The following is a 21,082-nucleotide window of genomic DNA, read 5'->3' as shown; positions in this document are numbered from 1 at the left end:
ATATTATTACATCCTACATGTAAGAAGTCATAATTTGATGCACGATGTCATAATATGTCACAGGATGTCATAATTTTTTAGACTATATTATGACATCCTATGTGTAGGAAGGCATAATATTCTATAGGATGTTATAATTTTTTTCAAGGAATAGGAGTATCTTCATCATATAAAATTTTTAAATAAAAAAGTGAAACTGTAAATATTAAATATGTGTTGGAAAATGATGGCTATGTGGATCAATCACATAAAGTGGTGTGCTCTATATCAGATTTCTACGCCGCTTGCGGTGCATAAAAAATTTTCGTAGGAAAATAAAGAGAAACAGTAAGAGAACTAGAAAGGCCAAAGCTGATGGAGATGGAAAACATGTGAACTCCCAGAAATAACAGAGCAAGAGCAAGAAACTCATAAGTATAGATGCTCAAACAAGAAATAGATGCAGCAGAAAAGCCTCCTAGGTTGTGCACGCAGCTACATCATTGCCTCCATACATACTCTGCTGAAGGGCCTCCTGATCCATTGTTGCCTTTGAATCAGTCCCAAAATTGAACAACTCCAGAAAGGAAGTGTTCTGTGTTGAACGCAAGACTTCAACCAATTTGAAATATTTCGGTGGAGATTCTAAAAGATCTGCTATAGAGAGATGCCCAAGACAACAGTCCATCACGGAAAAAGAAAACAGAGAAGGAGACTCAAAAACCGTATCACAAGGATTATCATGGGCTGTAGTGCTCTTCATCATAGTCTCCATGAGCGAATTAATTCCCGGTAGCGGCAAAAGCATCCAAAGAGTAGCGAGGATGAAGGGTTATCTCAGCCATCCCAATTCGGAATGGAGCATCACCGAAGAAAGAATCTGGTTGGCCGGGGAGCACCCGTTAAGAATGTCTGGAGGAAGAGATTGGGGCTTGGCCGTCACCTTAGTAAAGCCCAATAAATCTTTTTCCTTAGCGAGGATGGACTAATCGGGAACAAGCTTAGAGGCTTTCATTGTAACAACAGTTGGGGTAGAAGATTTGTGGAGGAAGATTCGTACATTACGTTCAGTCCAGAAGCACCAGCAAAATGCCGCTATGAGAGACAAAATCATAGCCCACATTCCCGAGTGAAAGTTGAGCTTCCGCCAAGAAGTGAATAGATCTTTCAAAGTTCTTGTGGGGGGTGAGACATCAGCAATGTCACAAAAGTGGGTCCAAATGAGGGATGCATAGGGTCAGAAGATGAGGGGATGATCAATTGATTCTGAAGCCTCATCACAGAGGCTGCATGGTCCACAATCTCATCAAAGTTTCCTCTGCAAATTAGCTCGAGTATAGAGTTTGTTCAGAAGAGCCCAGCAAAGAAATCCCTTGATTTTGGAAGGAACAGAAGAACTCCAAATCACTTTAGCAAAATGCCTCTTCTGATTCGAAGGTTGTACAGAGAAGAAGAAAAGAAGCATCCTTTTTTTGGTCGGTCCAGGAGAGAATCTTACCTTTGAAGGGAACAAGAGGTTGTACAGAGTAAATTTTCGATACTACGTGACCATTGTAACAAACCAATCAATAGTCGGAAATGGATGAAAATGGGTGAAATATGAGGGGATAGTGTGGGGTATTATCCACAGAACCGATAAAATATATGAAACTGATGAAATATAAAAATTTTTATTAGTTTGTTATAGATTTGATATGATATCACCGTTGCAATGAATATTTTTTTGAGCAGATAGCAATCTCCAAGAGAAGGTGCACAACTCAAAGCATGCAGCTGCAGGGCTCAATTTCGACCTGCGATCATTATAAAGGGTAGGGAATAGGCATTTAAGAGGGGCATTGCAAGCCAAATGTGGAGCCAAAATAAGGTATCCAGCCCGTTTCCAGCTTGAAACTTGCATCTGTTCCAAATCGGGGGCAATGTGACAACCACATTGTAAAAGAAAAATCCGAGAGATGCAGAAAAAAAAGGAGAAACATAAAAAAAAAATGGAGAAGATCTCTTCAAATTATTTCACTATGATATGTACATCCATATATAGAGATGAAGAAGAGAGAAACAGACAGAAAATTGGAGAGATCACGGTATCAATCACGTGATCCTCTCAATTCAAAAACATGCCATAGTAATTATAAAATATTCTAGACAATATTCTAGACAATGGACATTCCTAATATTCTGTAACATGTCATTATAAAAAATATTCTAGACAATGTACATTCCTAATATTCTGTATATTCCTGATATAGGCAATGTACATTCCTAATAGTCTCCCTCAAGTTAGCGCATAGAGATTTCGAATGCCCAACTTGCATAGAATCTCTTGAAAATGATCACAGCCGAGAGCTTTGGTAAAGATATCTGCAAGCTGACAATGTGTAGGAACATATCGTGTAGCAATGTCTTGAGATTGTAGTCGCTCTCTGACAAAATGACAATCAATTTCTATGTGTTTGGTCCGCTCATGAAACACAGGATTTGCAGCAATATGTAAAGCTGCTTGATTATCGCAATAAAGGAACATGAGACCATGATGTGAAACACTGAGATCGGATAAGAGGGCTCGAAGCCATAGTAATTCACTGATAGTGTGTGCCATAGCCCGGTATTCGGCCTCTGCAGAGGAACGAGATACTGTTGTCTGCTTCTTAGCACATCAAGAAATCGGAGCATCTCCTAAGAAAACATAGAAACCTGTAGTCGAGTGCCTTGTCATGGGATATCCTGCCCAGTCTGCATCACAATAAGCATATAACTGAAAGGTGTTGACACTTGAAAAAAATATGCCTTGACCTGGAGACCCTTTCAAATATTGCAAAATGCGGAAGGCTGCGTCTAAGTGTGGTTGCCGAGGAGATTGCATAAACTGTGTCAGAACATGCACCGAGTATGCAATATCAGGCCTAGTGATGGTCAAATAAATGAGTCATCCTAGCAATCGACGATATGGACCTGGATCATCAAGTAGTTTTCCATTATCCGTCGTGAGCTTGAGATGTTGCTGCATAGGAAATTTTGTGGGCTTGGTCCCAATCATTCCGGTCTCCTGGAGAATGTCAAGAGTATATTTTCGTTGTGATACAAATATGCCCAAAGGTGATCGTGCCACTTATAATCCAAAAAAATATTTTAAATTGCCCAGGTCTTTAATGTGAAACTTGTCTTGCAAATATTGTTTCAGTGCCTGATATTTCGAAGGATTATTCTCTGTAATAATCATATCATCCACATAAACAAGAATGGCAATGAAAGAGTCCTCATCCTGTTTGGTGAACAGAGAGTGATCGGCTTTAGATTGAGTACAACCATATTGGAGCAAGGAGTGGGAGAACTTTTCAAACTACTGTCTTGATGCTTGCTTGAGTCCATAAAGAGACTTACGCAACCAACAAACATGTGTATCACTTGGTTTTAGAAATCCTGATGGAGGTGTTATGTATACTTCTTCATGAAGATCGCCATGAAGGAAAGCATTGTTGACGTCCAACTGATGTAACTGCCAAAGTTTAGCGGAAGTAACAGCTAAGAGACACCGTACTGTAGTCAATTTAGCCACCGGAGCAAAAGTCTCAGTGTAGTCAAGGCCTTCTATTTGTGTGTATCCCTTTGCCACTAACCGAGCCTTGTATCGCTCAATAGAACCATCGGCCTTGTATTTAATTTTGTATACCCATCTCGATCCAATGGGTTTCTTCCTGAGTGGTAGATGCTCCAAAGTCTAAGTGCCATTTTGCTGGAGAGCAGTGAGCCAGCCCCCATTGCTTCTCGCCACTTAGGATCCTTTACGGCTTGAGAAAAGATTTTAGGTTCTTTATGAGAGGTAATGGCTGAAATAAAAGCTCGATGAAAAGCATTAAGCTTAGAATAAGTGAGGTAGCAAGAAATAGGATAAGGCTTACCTGAGGTTACTGAATTGGCGGATGTGTCCGGGGGTCTCCCCACTCCTGGGGCATCGACAATGTAGTCCTGTAATCGAACGGATTGCTTCCTATCTCTGACGGACCGTGAATTAGGTCCAATGGTCTTAGAAGATGAAGCCTGCTTAGGAGAGATAGTATCGATTGCATCAAGAGTCATGTTCAAACTTGACATTTGGTTCGAATCAATGGAATTGGTTTGTGTTTGATCTGACTCATGAGAAAGAATAGGGTTTGAAATCTGTCCTTGGGTCTGACCCAAATTAGGTACATGAGGTAAATTATTGATTGCCAAAGGAAATCCCACATCATAATCAGTCTGATTTGGTTGTGAAAAAGAAGGTATAATAGAAAAGGAAGGTAATGTTTGAGAATAAGAAAACGTCTTCTCACGAAAGATAACATCACGTGAAGTAAATATTTCATGAGTTTCAAGGTTATATACATGATAGCCCTTTTGATCAAGAGGGTATCCAACGAACACACAAGCACGAAAACGAGGTTGAAATTTATCATTGGACGTCTCATGCACATAACAAAGGCTACCAAAAACTCTCAGATGATCATAGGTGGGTGGTTTATGAAATAAGAGTTCGTAGGGACTCTTGCCATTCAATTTTGGTGTAGGTGTCAAGTTAATTAAATAGACGGCAGTCAAAATACATTCTCCCCAAAATGACACAGGCAAGTTGGCTTGAAATCTTAGAGCACGGGCAACATTTAATAGATGTCGATGTTTACGCTCAACCACCTCATTTTGTTCTGGTGTCCCAACACAAGAAGTTTGTGATATAATCTTATGTTCTAGAAGATGTGATTTCAATGGTCCGGCTACAAACTCTTGAGCGTTATCACTACGTATGTGTTTAATGTTGCCATCAAAATGATTTTTGACTATAGCATGAAAATTAACAAAGCATTGGTATGCCTCGGATTTTTTTTGTAATAGATAAACCCAAGTAGCCCTTGTGCAATCATCAACAATAGTGAGAAAGAAATGAGCTCCCGTGTGTGATGGGGTGCAATATGGTCCCCATATATCAATATGAACTAAATTAAATGGTGAAGCAGATTTATTAATGCTCAAGGAAAAAGGTTTTCTTGTCTGTTTTGCACGATAGCAAATGTCACAACAATTATTTATGGAATCAAAAGAAGTATTTGAAAGAAAAGGAACAAGTTTCAAATACTTGTAAGAGCAATGTCCTAACTGAGCATGCCAGAGATTAATCAAAATATTGACTTTATTTGTCCGTGCAGGACGTATTGCCAAGCCTTTGAAGTAGTAAAGACCATCCCGAAGTTCACCCAATCCAATCAGCTTCCTCATGGCAAGGTCCTGTAGAGCACAAAATGTGGGAAAGAAGAGAACAGCACAATTAAGTTCTCGAGCAAGTTTGCTTACTGAAATAAGATTGCAAATAAAATTAGGAGCATATAAAGTACGGTGCAAGGTAATATCATTGGTCAAAGTAACATCACCATATGAATGTACAGGCATATTGACTCCATTAGGTAAAGTAACTGGGAGTGCATTGTCAAGAGATTCAATATTATGAAGAAAGGACTTACAAAAGGTTAAGTGTTCGGAAGCACCACTATCAAGGATCCAAGAATGATGAAAAAAATCAAGAGAGGCCTTACCAACAAAATTTACGGCACTTTGAGTCTTATCTTGTCCAAGAAGGAAAATAAGTTGCTGATATTGTGTAGGAGAAAGATCCGGTATTGGAGAGATTCTGTCTATATTCAATGGTGTAGTAGCATTCACGGCAACCCCTCCTTGGTGCCGACTACCGATCTCGGCTCCATTGCCTCCACCCTTAACTCGATCTTTGGATTGCCATCCAGGTGGGTACCCGATTAGCTCGAAGCATCTATCACGGGTATGTCCTGTCTTCTTGCAGTGGTCGCATCGAAAATATTTTTTATTCTTTTCCTTGGAGCCGATCTCTTTATTCGCCCTTTCTGTCATGGGCTTAACAGCGAGAGCCGCGGCTTCGGGTTGAGAAGTTCGAACAGCGGTGACTTCCTTCTGCTTTTCACCTCGAATCAATAAGGCATATGCCTTATTAACTGTTGATAATGGCTCCATGGACAGCAGCTGATCTCGCAACGTGTCGTAGGAGTCCTTGAGACCAAAAAGAAACTGATGTAGTCTCTCTTCTTCTTTTTCAACTTAGATCTCTCTAGTGGCTCTACACGAACAAGTCGGCACCTTGGAATAAGCCGTAAGTTCCTCCCACAAACCATGAAGATGGGCATAATAAGCGGTAATAGTCATATCATTGCCTTGTCTGAAACTCCAGATTTGGGTCTTTAACTCATGAATGCGAGGAGCATTGCCTTGAAAGTATCTTTCCTCAAGATCGATCCAAATATCTCGAGCACTTTCAAAAAAAGAGATGCTGTCATATATTTCTGGTACAACAGAGTTGTAGATCCATGACATCACCATTGAATTGTACGTATCCCAGAGAAAATGATCTCGCGATCCATCTATAGGTCGTGCAAGTGTCCCATCAACGAACCGAATTTTTCGTTTGGCTCGAAGAGCAGTGATAATGGCCCTTCGCCATGCAAGATAGTTCGGTCCCTTGAGTAGAGATGTCACAAGGGCATTTCCAGGATTCTCTGAAGGTAAGATGAAATAGGGAGATGCCGGATCATGTGCAGCATTTAAGGTCGATGACGAACCATCCACCATAAATTCGATTGTGGTGCTCTGATCGATTTGATCGGACATGTTGATGAGGACAAGATGTAGCAACTATTTGCCTCCAGCTACATGCAAGAGGACGCTTCAGCAACAACCTGCTGTAAGCACTTAATCGAGGAAAAGACTTGGATCAATGGCGACTCTGCTCTGATACCATGTAAAAGAAAAATCTGAGAGATGCAGGAAAAGGAGGAGAAACATAAAAAAAAATTGAGAAGATCTCTTCAAATTATTTCACTGTGATATGTACATCCATATATAGAGATAAAGAAGAGAGAAATAGGCAGAAAATTGGAGAGATCACGGTATCAATCACGTGATCCTCCCAATTCAAAAACATGCCATAGTAATTATAAAATATTCTAGATAATATTCTAGACAATAGATATTCCTAATATTCTGTAACATGCCATTGTAAAAAATATTCTAGACAATGTACATTCCTAATATTCTGTATATTCCTGATATAGGCAATATACATTCCTAATAGTCCTTCTCAAGTTGGCGCATAGAGATTTTGAATGCCCAACTCACATCCTTCCACAATTTAGAATATAATTTGCTTGGTTTCTAGCATAGAGATGATTTAAATTTCTTGAAATAAGAGGAAGAAAGAAGCTTTTGCCAGGTATCAGTGTCCTTCCTTGTTGAGGTACAGTCACTCCCATTTCATTTCGCAAGAAGAGCCTGGTTAAACAGCTGCAAATCTTTCACGCCAAGCCCTCCTTCCTCTTTAGTTATACAGATCTTCCTCCAACTAACTTCACAAGAAAAGTTAAGAGGCCAAATCGGCTCCAGTCCAGAGAAAGTTGCACCTGACCCAGCGCAAAGGAAGGGAAAGAGCGGAAGTAGAACAAATCCCATAGCCTAGCCCATAAACGCGGGGCCAAATAGCAGGAAACAGACGACATTCTTTCCAAGCTCCGAAAATATACGGTGACATCTCGAATCAGCATTAAAGAAACATCATTCTCCTATCTCCTCGCCACAGTATAGGTTTTGAGTGATTCAAATTGATTCGTTTCTTTGCCCAACAATGTAGCTTCAATCCAATAATGTACAAGAAGCTAGTCATGAGAGAATCTATAACTGAACATCTCTCCCTCGTAAAAACCCAACAGCCTCTTTTTTACACTGCCAATAGAGTTTTGCAGTTGGCAATCCCAAGTCAATTTCATATGAGTTGAAACACACTCATTTTTGTCCAGAGTGATTTTGCAAAACCAGCATATTTAGAGATCTCAGACGGGGGTGTTCAAAAGTGGAAAAGACGAACAAAGATTGACATTTTCAAGGATAGCTCCACACGGCAAGCATGGCTGCCTGCTCCATCCATGGTTCGCCAGCTTATCAGAAGCAGAATTTTATTTCTCTCAACCATCCACTAACTTTTATCACTTGGACACAACAAGCTCCACTTGTTTACAAATTGCTACAAAGACCAGAAAGGGATTACCATTATGCTTCATATTAATTGCCACAGCAAATATTTGATTGATTGGTAACTCTCTACAAACAAACCAACATAAATCTCAAGGATTTGGTTTTGCCAAAACAATTAACAATACAAGAACGTACATTTATGACATATTCAGAACTTACTGCCATTCATTGATTGCAAGAATTCCAGAACTTGAACACAAGCAATCATCCTATGGTCTGTATCAAGAACAAGAAAAAGATTTTCTTTTTTTTTTTTAAAAAAAAAAAGAGAAAGCATCAAAATGCCATCAAGTATATCCGAGTTCCCATTCTCCAGTTCATTTCTGGACCGGCCGGAATGCCACAACAGAGTGCTTGGCAATGTGCAAACTGAACTGTCCACCCTTCTCGCTCACATCAACCTTCTCCACCCCTGGTGGTGGCCTCATCTCAAAGTTAGTGACGAGCTTCCCAAGAATTAGCCCCAGAATTGGCAATGCCAGTATGATCCCCGGGCAACTCCTCCGGCCCACGCCGAACGGCAGGAACCTGAAGTCCACCTTACCTCCCACGATTGCATCCACCGCCTTCTCCTCTGCCAGGAATCTCTCCGGCCGGAATTCCTCCGGTTTGTCCCACCATGCCGGGTTGTTTGCGAGCCACCATGCATTCACCACCACCTTCGATCCCTCTGGTATCGTGTACCCGCCGAGCTTCGCCTCCTCGAGGTTCATGTGGGGTACCAGCAATGGGATTGGTGTGTGCAGCCTTAGTGTCTCCCTGACAACTGCTTGCAGGTAAGGAAGCCTTTGGAGGTTCGACTCGGTCACCTCATCGCCCTTAAGGACATCGGCAATCTCTTGCCGGAGTTTCTCCTGGACCTCAGGGTGGTTCACTAGCTCAGCTATAGCCCATTCCATGGACCACAAGGTGGTCTCAATAGCTGCACCAATTTAATCAGCAACAAATATTTAAGTCTTGAAAGTCATAAGAGTGCAGGAGAAAAATGAAGAATAGCTGGAAAGAGGTTCCTACCAGCAACATTGATGTTCTCCACAATGTATATCACATTCTCTGCGCTAATCTCTCCATTCTTCTCTGCTTCTAGTATGTGGTCTATAGCACACTTGAGATTGTGCCTATCTCCATTGGCGGCCATCACTTTTCTGGTTGAAGACAGATTTGGAAAAAGAAAAGAAAAAAGAAAGCTGATGAGAGACCGCATTAATGAGGAAGTTAACAAGGACAATCTAACAACTATGATGAGATATAGAGCATCCGACAAATTAAAAGAAGTTCGGTTTTTCCCCTGGTCGGTAAATGGGCCAGAACCTTTCCAGGATCGAGATCCAAATCCTGTAGCATGTTGCAGGATTGGATTTAAAATCTAAGCAAATTAGCAAATTTGATAAATTTCGTTGTTTTCATTTCCATTATAGGAACTGATCGAATGCAGTAAGTCTGTACCGGACCTATCTCGTTGCAGCAAATAACCAGGTCAACCTATACCAATTTTTTTTTTTTTTTTTCCTTTCAAAATTTGTTCTCAAATAAAATGACAGAAAAAGAGGGCTAAATGACGACATTACCTTCTCTTCTCGACGTAGTAGTTGTTGAAGAAAGCCAACCTCCGGCTCTGCAAATCCCTGCACTTGTTCAGGTACCCCCTCAAAAAGGGCCGAAGGATAGGAATAAAGTCGCCATAGTTGTACTCAAAGCTCTGGGCCAGCCGACTCCTCTCGGAGTTGAACCGTGTGGCCTCCAAGAACAAAGGATCCGTAGCCGACTCGAACCTGGCGTCGAACATCATGCGGTACATGATGTTGTACAGCATCAACTGCAGCCGCCTTCGGATCACCATGCCTTGCTCCTGGGCGATCCTATCATCGCCCAAGTCCTTAACCACGAGGTCCATCTCCTCCTCCCACATCTCCCTATATTGCTGCACCACCTTGTTGGTGAAGAACGGCAGCGTCATGATGCGGCGCATCTTCCGCCAGTGGTCGCCGTACACGGTGAACACCATGTCCTGGCCGTTGCCGGTGAAGATGTCGAACACCACGTTCCGGGGACGGGACCCGAACTCGACCCCTTGGGTGTGGAGGACGTCGGTGGCCAGCTTGGGGTCGGAGACCACGACCAGGTTTCTTGCGCCGAGTTTGAGGAGGAAGACGTTGCCATATTTTTGGGACAAGTTGGCAAGGAACCTGTGATTGAGGTCATTGCCAACTTGGAGCCAGTTGCCAAAGATGGGGAGGGAGAGAGGGCCGGGAGGAGTGTTGGATTGCTTGGAGTTGGAGAAGAGAAGGGAGAGGAAGAGGAAGAAAGCTACGGAGAGAGCAATGGGGGATTGGGCGGGGAATAGAGACTTGGCAACAAAGATGAAGGTGAGGGAGAGGAGGGTGTACAAGGCCAGTTTTCCCGGAGCGATGGCCATTTGCTTCGTGTTTGAATAACAAATTAGAGGAGAGAAGGAGACTCTGGTGATTTGAGATGGTTTGGAGGAGAAGTGAGAGCTTTTATTTTATAGGAGTTGGGTAGGGGGTAGGAATTGGAACGGGCGTGCGGGATACCGTGGGCGCCTGGGCGGCGTGAAATGTAGTCAAAAAAAACTTGTTTGGTAGGGAACGAGGTTGTTGGGATGTATCCCTCACCTCGCTGATGAACCATGACCTAACACGGTTGTATTTTTGGTGCCCATGGTTTTGGTTGGTGCAGCGTTGAACAAGTTGCTCCTTGCTTTGGTTGATTCACTTGGTTTATATTCAGAACTATGATTCTCAATTCTTTTTTTCTTAGTAAATTGAGCTTGTTTTACTAATTTATATAATTTATGATTAGTCTTTTATTGATTTAAGGGAAATATTTAAATAAAATGATTCGGTATTGCTAAATTATATATGTAAGAAAAATGGTATATAATCATTGTAGTAAAGAGTGGAGAAGATAAAATATAAAGGAGTTTTTAGGCTTATCTTTTTTATATAGAATTTCTAATCTGTTTTTACTGTGTTGGAGAAAATAACGGGATTGACTCGTGCCACTTCATAATTGTCCTAGGCTTTAGCGAGTCAGATAACTGTATGTCAGAGATCGATGAAAGTTTTTTTTTTTTTCCCCCTAAAAACTTTGTCTCGGCGAGTAGCTCCAAAATGAATGGGTCTCTTTTATGCAACTCCGTTGGCATCTGAGCTGTCATCGATCAAAGAGTGGGGAGGTGTTGGTAAGAGTGGGTGCCGGCGTTGACCCAGCCAACGTCAGTCTCTAAAGAGGTTTTGGTAGGGGTAAGAGGGAGGAAGGGGGATGGAGAACCTTTTGGAATCCATTAAGTCTTTCTTTTTTTTTTTTTCTAGTTTGACATTCTTCTGCTTCGTTAATTGCTTTTCATGTACGTGTTTTATTAAAAAGAAATTATTAGGTGGACCCATATTACCTAGTAAGACTTTAGATAAAGCTAATAAAATTTCACACATCATCTGATTTCTTATTAATTGTAAATCATGATTAATTATGATTGGCTGTGAGGTGAAGAGGAGCCAATAAGAACTTTCAAATATGAAATCATGATTAGTAATTAATGAGCAATCAATGGATGTGTGGAGTTTTTATTGACTTTGTTTGTAGCTTATATGGTAGAATAAGTCTATTTAATAATTTTTCAATATTGAGAATGGGGAAAGAGAGAAATTAATTAGAAGATAGGCATAAAGGATGAAAATAAGCCGGTGTGACTCCATTATCACCGGCAAATCTTTAGGCCCGTCTCTCGTAAGTCATTATTTTTTTTTTTTTTTTTTTCATATATATATTACTTTGCAGAATGTGGTACTATGAGCTGATTTTTTTTTATAGTTCGATCACATTTTGATTAATTTTAATCAGATTGATGTTCTTGTTAGGAAATGATACTTTTTTTTTCTCACGAGAGAGGATACCATTTGTTGCTATGCACTCACAAAATAGATAGTGATGCTGTTCATGTGTAGCTTGTAGATGTTATGCATCAGTGAAGCTCCAAGCAGTCAATCATCGATATCTTTGCATCCTAACCATTCCTTTCATTTTCGATATTTCCATACTGATATCATGTGTTTTCCTCCCATATTTGGTAGATACATGTTCATTCCAAATGTCCTCACCCATGGGCGCACTATGGTCCATGTTTCACCCTGGATATGGTTTGCTAGATATGTTGACGTGCATAAAGAGCATGGAATCAACTTCATTGGACCTAATGTAAGTAATAACTTTTCGACGGTGTCCTTGGATTGGTGATGCTCCTCTTAAGATTATCTTTCCTAGATTATACTCTCTCAGTCGCAAGAAGAATGGTTTGGTTACCTATTTCTTCAATCATAGAACTCAAATTTGGTCCATCAAGCCACCACCAAACACCACCAGCCCCACTATGGTCCAATACACTACCTTGTGCTGTCTCCTTTCTAGGATCTCTCTTAACCCACCTGAGTATCACTTTGTTTGGAGAGCTACTAATAATGGTGATGTAATACTCCACCCCTATGCACAGATCTCAAAGCAATATCAAAAAAAATTGAGAAGAAGACTCCGTTAAGGAGTCTTCTTCTTCCTAAGCGACTCCCGATCGGAGTCAGAAATCACTATTGGGGAGGAGTCAAACTCCTCCCCATTTGGCCCTATTTAAAGAGGAGGGCTCTTCCCTCTTCCTCTCATCAAGAATCGAGGACAAATCCGAGGAAGATCGTCAAAGTTTGCTTTTCGAGAAGCCTTGATCGTGTTCGCGGGAATTACGGTCAACCATTGTCGAAATTAAGATTTGAAGAGAACTTTGGCGAGACTAAGATAGCTCCATGCTGAATAAATAGAGCTGCTCGGGTTGCTGTTAGAGAGGTATCGAACCAACAGGAGGGTGATACTCCTCACCCGATGGGTGGCACCCCTCAAGAGGGAGTTATTGATCCTATTGGAACTGCTCCAACAGTACGTCAAGAACCGAATATGGCCTAATTGATGCAAACCATAATAGAAGTGATACAAAGGCAGCAACAATTGCTTGAACAGCAACAGATACCCCAAGATACACCACAACAGCATGGTCATAGAAAGCAGCCAGTGCAGTGAAACAACATCGTAGAATTTAAAAAAATAGCCCTTCCTGCTTTCAAGGGAACCATTGAATCTTTAGAAGCCGTCAACTGGATAAGAGAGATAGAAAAGGCCTTTGCTGTCCAAGAGTGTCGTGACGAAGAAAAGATTAGATATGCTGCTTATTTATTACAATGTGAGACGTTTAATTGGTACCAAAGATTGGAACATAAATATAAGCAAGAAGAAGAGCAACTCACCTGAAAAAGATTTCGAAGGGTATTTCATGATCATTATTTTCCTTGAAGTGTAAGGATTCAAAAAAAGCAAGAGTTTATTTATTTGAAACAAAGAAGGATGTCAGTGGCGGAATATGAAGCTAAATTTATTGAGCTTTCTAAGTTTGTTCTAAAGATGGTTGAGGATGAGCGAGATAGAGTGCATAAATTTGAGATGGGCTTGAAGATAGAAATTAGAAAACAAGTGGTTCTATTAGAGTTAACTACTTACACGGATGTGGTAAATAAGGCATTGATAATCGAAAGAGAAGTCAATAAGAAATGTGCAAAAAAAGAAAGAAATAAAAAAAAAAAGAAATAGGTCAAATGAAATTCAAGGACAGAATAGTAAAAGTATTGAAAGTTCGAATAAGAGATCAATAGATAGTAGCTCTGGGCTGACTGATAGCATCAAGTGTTCTAGGTATGACAAAGCTCATAGTGAAAAGAACTGTTGTTGGAATATTGGTGCATGTTTTGGTTGTGGTCAGAAGGGTCACAAAATAGCCGATTGCCTGTAAAAAATGGAAAGTCAGCTTATCTCAATGATTGAACAAAATCAAAATAGAAATCCAGAACCCCGGACCCAAGGAAGGGTCTATACTCTTATACAACGAGATATACAAACTTCTAATACAAAGATAACAAACTCTGAGAAAGATTCTCATAATTAATTTGATTCACTCGCAAAGTAAGTAATGCTTCACTTTTTTTAGATTATTCAGTAAATTATAGAATATTTTCTATATTGAACTATGCACGATTTATGAATATGATGCGTGGTATTTTCAATTGTTAAATATGATCCTTGTTGATTTATAAATATGCATATTAAATTCAATATGGATTATATTGATTGATTTCGATATCGTCTGATTTGTGATTTTCGAATTAGAATATGAACAAGTGTTTTGAATTGAGATGGATTTTGATTCGCAACCTGACTAAATTTCAAACCCTGCTAATGGGGGTTATATGCTGGTATTCCGATATCCTATCAGTGGGATTATATGCTGGCATTTCAATACTCTGCTAGTGGAGGTTATATGCTAGTATTTTGATATCCTACCAGTGAGGATTATATGCTGGTATTTCGATATTTTGCCAGTGGGGGTTGTGCGCTGGTACTTTGATATTTTATCATTGAGGGTTATATGGTGGTATTTTGATTTAGCTCATGGCTGTCGAGATATGTATGTTATTTTGAAAGAAATGAATTTATGAATTGAAAATTTTGAAAATAAATTTTGAAGGACTGAATTTGAATGATCTTATTTTGATTAGTGTTTTATGTTTAACTGATGCACTTTATATGTTTATTTTTTAGTATATTATTATTACTGACTTTATCTAGCTAAAGTGCATATTGTTTACTTGACTGTTTAGCTCATGACGAGTTTTTATTATTTTTATAGTTTCAGAGATCTAGTTTGATCCGGAGATTCAATATGGGAGAGTGAATTAGAGGAAGACTTTGACATTTTATTTTAGATTAAGATTTATTAAGATTTGATTGTAAGACTATAAAATTTTATTTTGTAAGATATTTGATTTCGTTAATTGAAATAAAGTTGAGTCATAAATTATTTAAATTCTATTCTGCTGTAATGTATTGATATCGTGATAAGATGCCTTGTATGCTTTTGGAAAAAATTTTTTATGTGTACATGGTAGTTACCGCGATCTCTGACTCATAATCTCAGATCAGGGGCATGATAGGTGAGTTCTCCTCTTCATCACTCTATAAATTAATGAATCTTTGAGGAGCAACTTGTAGTTTTGCACCAACGCTCTGGACTCTTTGTATACCATAGAAGATCAAATGTTTCCTCTGACTTGCTTGGTGGAAAAAGCTTAACTCAAGAAAGACTCTTGAAAATAAACTTGGCACATATCTCGGACCCTGTGTAAATTGTGGACAAGCACTGGAAGCAATCGACCATGTGTTCTCTACTCATCAAATCTTCGATACAATTTGGAAGCATCTTTGTTCCTAGCTAAATGTCTTACATCCGTGATCAACATTTCATCATCTCTGTACTGATTGGATTGAGCAGAACTTTCCCAGGAAAACAGAGCGTATCAGTCTCATGCTGTTGGTAAGTGTGGTTTGCTCCTATCGGAAAGAAAGAAATGCTAGACTGTTTCTCAATAAACACAAATCCATGTCCTCAATTGCAACTGAAGCAATTATGTCCTTTTAAGAATAGTCTCTGCTCTGCAATTCCACTGAAATGGCTGAATTTGATAAGGTTTGGGAAAAAAATCAGAAGAAACTATTCATGGATTTAGTTACTTAACTCTGCATCCTGACCACATTATATGACTTTAAGGAATCTCTTGGAATTCCTTAGGCTCATTACCTCGACATTCACAACTCTTTGCAACTTCATCTCCATGTTTTTTCTTTGGATATCGCAACGGAAGGGTTTGGAAATGGGCCTCGCTATCCAACGGTTCAGATGGCCGAAACAAGTGTCAGTTGCAACTTCCTGGTGGCGAGGCAGCTGATTACAAAAAACAAAGGTCTGAGAAAAATGGGTGCTGGAGATGATATATTGGTCAAAGTGTTTCTTGTTTCACTGCTTTGATTGGAAGCAACTCATCCATTTTATTGACCTTCAGCATTCCTTACTCTGTTTTTTTTTTGTTCTTTTCTTCACACTTGTGACAGTAGGGGTTGTTCCAACCCCCTCCATAACCCCTGCCTCTCTTGTATGAACCTCTTCCATAAATAAAAGATAGGTGGCTGCTTTATCAACCTCCTTTACGGTCAGAAAGAGGGGGGCCAAAAAAAAAAAAAAAGCCTCCCCGACTGGTGTCTCCCACATTGGTAGAACTCGTGCTTAGATCCTAATACTATCAAATCTATGATAAAGGACATTAGTTTCCACGAAGAACTTATGTTCTCTACTTGATTTTTATGACCTTTATTCAAAGTAAACTGGTGAAACTGAATCAGTTATCAAAATTCGCATGTTATATTCCATTCGAGCGCTCAAGTGCGGACCTAATGAAATGCTTGTGGAAACAAGATGGTCTTTATGACCGCAAGATATTTTCCAATAGATGCACTATATATAAACTCTGAGAACCTTTGATGTATTCTCTGCTACATGGGAATTTATGAATCACATATTTGTTACATCCCTTCTCTTCAGGACTTTGCCTTAAAAGATGAGATCAACAAGCGGATTAGTTCAGATCTTTTCCATCTCTATGCACCTATATATAATGCTGGCGAAACCAATTATTCACTCAGATGACCCTTCTCTTTTTTTTTTTTTCTTTCGTTGCTACCTGTTTATTATGGTTTCATCTTTAGTTTACTATCATATGATTAAGCTACTGCAACACCAGCAGTAAAGAACAAAGGGATAGAACAGGGAGACACAGAGCAATCCAACGAGTTCAGTACTTCAGATCCACAGATCTCCCTGTGCGCATCAAACAGCATCTGCTGGCATCTGCACTCTGCACTACAGAAGGCTTTATCTCCTCTGCAGACCACAGACACAGAAAGTTTGATCAGTAGAGTAGAAAGTTAAATTAGCAGATTTTAATGCACCAAATAAAGAATTTTGCCAGAACAGGAGAGCAACACAAAATCTTGAAGGTAAGAAGAAGAAACTAGGTTGTCTTGCAGACCAATCATTTCTGACTTAGGTTGATAGCAACCAGAAAGGAATAAAAGACTTATGGTTGCCAGCACAGGAAACGGATTAGGGATGGGGTGTAATAAAAGTATATGAGAAACATTTTAGACCGACAATGAAGCATGAAACAATGAACAGGAAGTGGGATAGGTTGTAGGAAAGGTAACTGGGAGGTAATTCAACTACTAACATTTTGTATATCACGTTAATCGGAGATGGGCACTGAAGCATGAAATGGGAAAGAAATGGATAAACTTCCTCATGAAACAGGTCTCCTTAACTCTTTATAGAGATCCTATGAATAAAAGATTTTTGAAAGATAATATGAGATCATTCTGGAAAAAAAGAAAATTCAGCTAAGACAACAAATGCAGAGGAGGACTTGGCTTCCATAGGAGGGCTCCTGACTCATTCATGATTCCAAGAATCAAATGACTGTGTGTTATGGACTACCCTTTTTTTTATTCACTGCATGCTTAACTCACTAATTTGGAAGAAGCAAAACGCATGGAAAAACCATTTGATGAGCGGACAAGAGTCAAATTTAATCAGGGGGAAGGTGCTTCAAGCAATATTTCCAAGGGCAATTGCTTGACTTATTCGTATGAAATAAAAAGTGGGAAAAAAGGAAAAATAATTCCCCAAAGAAAAAAGCTTCTCCAGTGGAAAAAACAATAACAGAGACATTTCTTTCCTCATTTGTGGATCTACAATACCAAATATGTTAGAAACCTGCTCCAACATGTCAGATAAAATTTAGTTGTAACAAGCACTTTTAATAAACCATCTCCAACTGAAACTCAACTATAACAAGGGCTCTTTAGCAAATCATCCCTAAGATGTTGGAGATGGTTATGAATGAGCAAAGAGTGGCTCTTCCGGCCAATTCCGGTCCTTATAAGTCTAAATTCAAAAAAGTGTAAAGCATTTTCCCTAAAAGAAAGATTCAAATTAATTCACTAAAATTAGCAGAGAAGTTCTACTTAGAAGTAAGAACAATAACATTTGAAAATCAACTCATGAGTCAGAGTCAGCTATTTGCGAGAGGGTGCAAGGAACTCTAGTCTGTCAGACGTTGAACTTTAAGATCCCTTTTTCTTGATGACTCTAGTAGCTATTGGAGGAAAAGCATCTGCCATACTGAAACAATATCCACAAAATGAATCTCCATAACAAAATAAAATTCTCTAAATTAATTATCAGACATGGAGAACATCAAGAGAAGCAATTGCATATAAAGATGATTGCTAAAACAAATGCTACCAAGGTTGTCAGAAACAGGGAAACTGATGGAAAAAAAAAAAAAAGAATACATTGGACATTGGTTCCCTTGGAAAAAAAAAAAAAAACGTGTTAGAACCCATATGTTCACAGGCCATTTATACGTTATCCGATCTTCCTAAATGACAGGACACTCGAAATTTGGCAGAAGAGATCACCCATGTACACTGGTGTTGTAGCTTGTCCCAAGAACTAGTCCCAAAAGGATCACAAAAAAGCAGAAGCATCTCAATCAAACTTAAAAATCACAATCATATGCCCAAAAGGGTAATGTAGCACTGGCTTCTAATCCATGGGCAAGTTTCTTTTATTTATGAAATAGTAATCTATATAATATCCTCATGAGCAAACGAAAATGGTAGAAGCGATTCACCAAGAGCCTGTTAGAGCACCAGAACGAAGGGTCACTCACTCTAGCAGAATTCACATCCGGACACTTAAAAAATAAAATAACACAAAACATGAAAAAATATATATATTTACATGCATGAATTATGTATAAATGTACAATGCATGCATGTCCATAAACATGTGTATGTGCCAAACGCGTATATGTCCACATGCATAGATGCATGCATAATATGCAATAATGATAATAATTAATAAGAACTTACGGATGGCACACAACCAGCTGTTTTCATGGGGGCTCCTCACAGGAACAACTCATTAAAAAATTGGCCCAAGAAAGCCCCTTCAGCAAGATGACCGGAAAAAGATGAACCAGGGGAACTCTGTTATCGGAACTCCCACTAAAGATCAAATTTTTCTTTCAACTATGAAGAAATGCAAGCCAACTTACGAAATAAAAACTAAGCATAAAAGCCACCCAAAATCTTTCAATAATAATAGCGGAAAAAGAAGAGGAGGAGGGAATACCGGTACATGTAGATATCGATTCCCTCGAGCTTCTTCATGCACAGATGGCAGTGGCCCGACAAATCCATGGTGGCGAACGGGATCGCCGGCTTCAGAGAAGGTATCGGTGGCGGCGTCTCGAAGAGCACTTCCCGGTCCCTCCGGACGTCCAAAGTGACGACCTCGGAGCCATCGCCGAAGTAGACCTTCTTCCTCACGGAGTTCTCCCCCACGTGCGAGATCACGCATGTGTAGCTCTCAGAGAGCTCCCCTTCGTCCGGCTCCGGAAGTCGGGCGGCCGCCAAGGCCCTCGCAGAGGCGATAGGGATCGGGTCCGACCGGGTCAGCGCCACAGGCCTCCCGCGACCTCCACCTCCACTGCCGCTGAGGGCGGCGACGATGCCAAGTCCGACGGCGCCGTCGGCGAAGCATCGCCGGGAGCGGGAGGCGGTGGGGGAGCAGGCGACGGCGGCGGTCGGAGTGTCGGCAGGGTCGCCGGCGACGAAGAGGGAAAGCTTGAGGAAGGAGTTGGGCATGGCGACGATTGGATTTAGAAAGAGGGTGCCGTTCTTGCCGCAGTTGGGACTCACGAGTAAAACTCCAGCCTTTTAAGAGGGAAAAGATGCGATGAGAGGATAAAAGTTTCTATATACGTAACATATAGCTGACGCTTCCTTCCTCCTCTCTCTCTCTATTTAGAGTAGAAGGGGATCAAGAGAGAGGGGGGAGAGAATGGGAAGTGGAAAGGCCTCCTTTCTACTCCTCTCTCTCTCTCCCCCCTCCCCTCTCTTTAATTGTTGGCATTGGAGGAGTTTTAAAGTTGAGCACGTCTGGGCTCTGACGTGGATTTTCGGGATGAAACATATAATATGGGATTTGATGGATTAATAATGAGTTTCTTTATTTATAAACATTCCATAAGTCCATGGGAATAAGCATAATAATGGTAATTATATTTGGATTCAATATCTTGCGCATACCTTCTATTATTTTTTTATAAGAATGATTATTTTCGAAAATTAATAGTGATCATCTGAATTAAAAACTAAATCACATTATCTATACAAAAATATATTTAAAAGCTAAAATTCATTGATTTCGGTGGTGTCCATCATATACATCAAATCAATACACAAATAAATAGGATTAATTATACTAATAAAACACATACATGATGGAGTATATAATTTGAAAATCTATTTTATGAATCATGATCTACCATCTTAAGTTATTCATAGATTCAAATTTATCGCATTTGGATGATTGAATCGTTGTAAAATATAATATCGTGGCATTGAAATCACCTATTCTAATATATAGTTTATGATTAGCCTTGAGATCATCAAAACTCATATTTTTAGAATTCTACATGTTCTTTGTAATATAGATCATTTCCAATGATTTGAATTCTTAATTTAGATACACGCAAACATAGAGAGAGAAAGAGAGTATATACTTTATATTAACTCGTTGAAAGGGGATAATGATTCAAAATTAATTATATTTTACCTAAATTCAAGATGTAGACCATTGAACATGATCTATATATATTATTAAAAATTGCATACAAACTAAAATTTATGTGTTTAGTTGGTCTTGAATTTAATCATCAAATAGGTATAAAAAATGGAGTTTTAGTAGCATGATATCATGTTTTGCCGTAATTTAGTTATCAAAAGCCATTAAATTTAAATATGTTAATGTTTTATAAAGTCTAGATCATGATTATAAAGAAGAATTTGAATGTTGCTCATCATTTATTTCATGATAATGGTCTAATTAATGCCATTCATTTTATGTGAACTATATGCATAGGGTAGAAATCATCAAAATATATAAATTATGATTCTAAGTTTTTCTTTTTTTTTTTTTTTTTTTTTTTTTTTTGCGGTCTCGATCATGTTAAATGAT

At 39.4% G+C, this 21,082-nt stretch overlaps 3 protein-coding genes across 7 annotated transcripts; all 3 read right to left on the bottom strand.

Annotated features, from left to right (window-relative positions):
• Positions 1–6,075: 6,075 nt before the first annotated feature.
• Positions 6,076–6,603, bottom strand: LOC140851153 (uncharacterized). Its single transcript, XM_073242732.1, has one exon. The coding sequence runs from the start codon at positions 6,601–6,603 to the stop codon at positions 6,076–6,078; it is 528 nt and encodes a 175-aa protein (XP_073098833.1).
• Positions 6,604–8,194: 1,591 nt separating this feature from the next.
• Positions 8,195–10,544, bottom strand: LOC105050451 (cytochrome P450 CYP73A100). Its single transcript, XM_010930473.4, has 3 exons — positions 9,627–10,544; positions 9,073–9,203; positions 8,195–8,980 (listed from the first exon to the last, which is right to left on the bottom strand). The coding sequence occupies exons 1-3, from the start codon at positions 10,472–10,474 to the stop codon at positions 8,376–8,378; spliced, it is 1,584 nt and encodes a 527-aa protein (XP_010928775.1). The 5' UTR covers positions 10,475–10,544; the 3' UTR covers positions 8,195–8,375.
• A 5,722-nt stretch (positions 10,545–16,266) lies between these two features.
• LOC105050452 (FCS-Like Zinc finger 13) lies at positions 16,267–19,957 on the bottom strand. 5 transcript variants are annotated; one of them, XM_010930476.3, is made up of 3 exons: positions 19,193–19,955; positions 16,822–16,879; positions 16,267–16,406 (listed from the first exon to the last, which is right to left on the bottom strand). In XM_010930476.3, the coding sequence occupies exons 1-3, from the start codon at positions 19,705–19,707 to the stop codon at positions 16,359–16,361; spliced, it is 621 nt and encodes a 206-aa protein (XP_010928778.1). In that variant the 5' UTR covers positions 19,708–19,955; the 3' UTR covers positions 16,267–16,358. The 5 variants fall into 5 exon arrangements, with proteins under 5 accessions (XP_010928778.1, XP_010928777.1, XP_073098817.1 ...); XM_073242716.1 differs by lacking the exon at positions 16,267–16,406 and adding an exon at positions 18,931–19,065 and having other exon boundaries at positions 16,654–16,879; positions 19,193–19,957; XM_019852173.3 differs by lacking the exon at positions 16,267–16,406 and adding an exon at positions 18,931–19,047 and having other exon boundaries at positions 16,654–16,879; positions 19,193–19,956.
• Between the last annotated feature and the right edge of the window lie 1,125 nt (positions 19,958–21,082).

This window comes from Elaeis guineensis, chromosome 8, assembly GCF_000442705.2.
Source record: "Elaeis guineensis isolate ETL-2024a chromosome 8, EG11, whole genome shotgun sequence".
NCBI lineage: Eukaryota > Viridiplantae > Streptophyta > Magnoliopsida > Arecales > Arecaceae > Elaeis > Elaeis guineensis.
Note: the sequence above shows the minus strand (reverse complement) of the source record. Positions and strands in the feature narration are given on the sequence as shown.

Excerpts from the sequence above, each read along its gene's own strand:
- LOC140851153 (XM_073242732.1), bottom strand. The coding sequence starts at position 6,603 with ATGGTGGATGGTTCGTCATCGACCTTAAATGCTGCACATGATCCGGCA.
- LOC105050451 (XM_010930473.4), bottom strand. The coding sequence starts at position 10,474 with ATGGCCATCGCTCCGGGAAAACTGGCCTTGTACACCCTCCTCTCCCTC. Across the intron at positions 9,204-9,626 it reads TACTACGTCGAGAAGAGAAG|AAAAGTGATGGCCGCCAATG; the intron begins GTAATGTCGTCA and ends GTCTTCAACCAG. Across the intron at positions 8,981-9,072 it reads GGAGAACATCAATGTTGCTG|CTATTGAGACCACCTTGTGG; the intron begins GTAGGAACCTCT and ends AAATTGGTGCAG.
- LOC105050452 (XM_010930475.3), bottom strand. The coding sequence starts at position 19,707 with ATGCCCAACTCCTTCCTCAAGCTTTCCCTCTTCGTCGCCGGCGACCCT. Across the intron at positions 16,880-19,192 it reads ATCGATATCTACATGTACCG|AGGAGATAAAGCCTTCTGTA; the intron begins GTATTCCCTCCT and ends TGTGGTCTGCAG.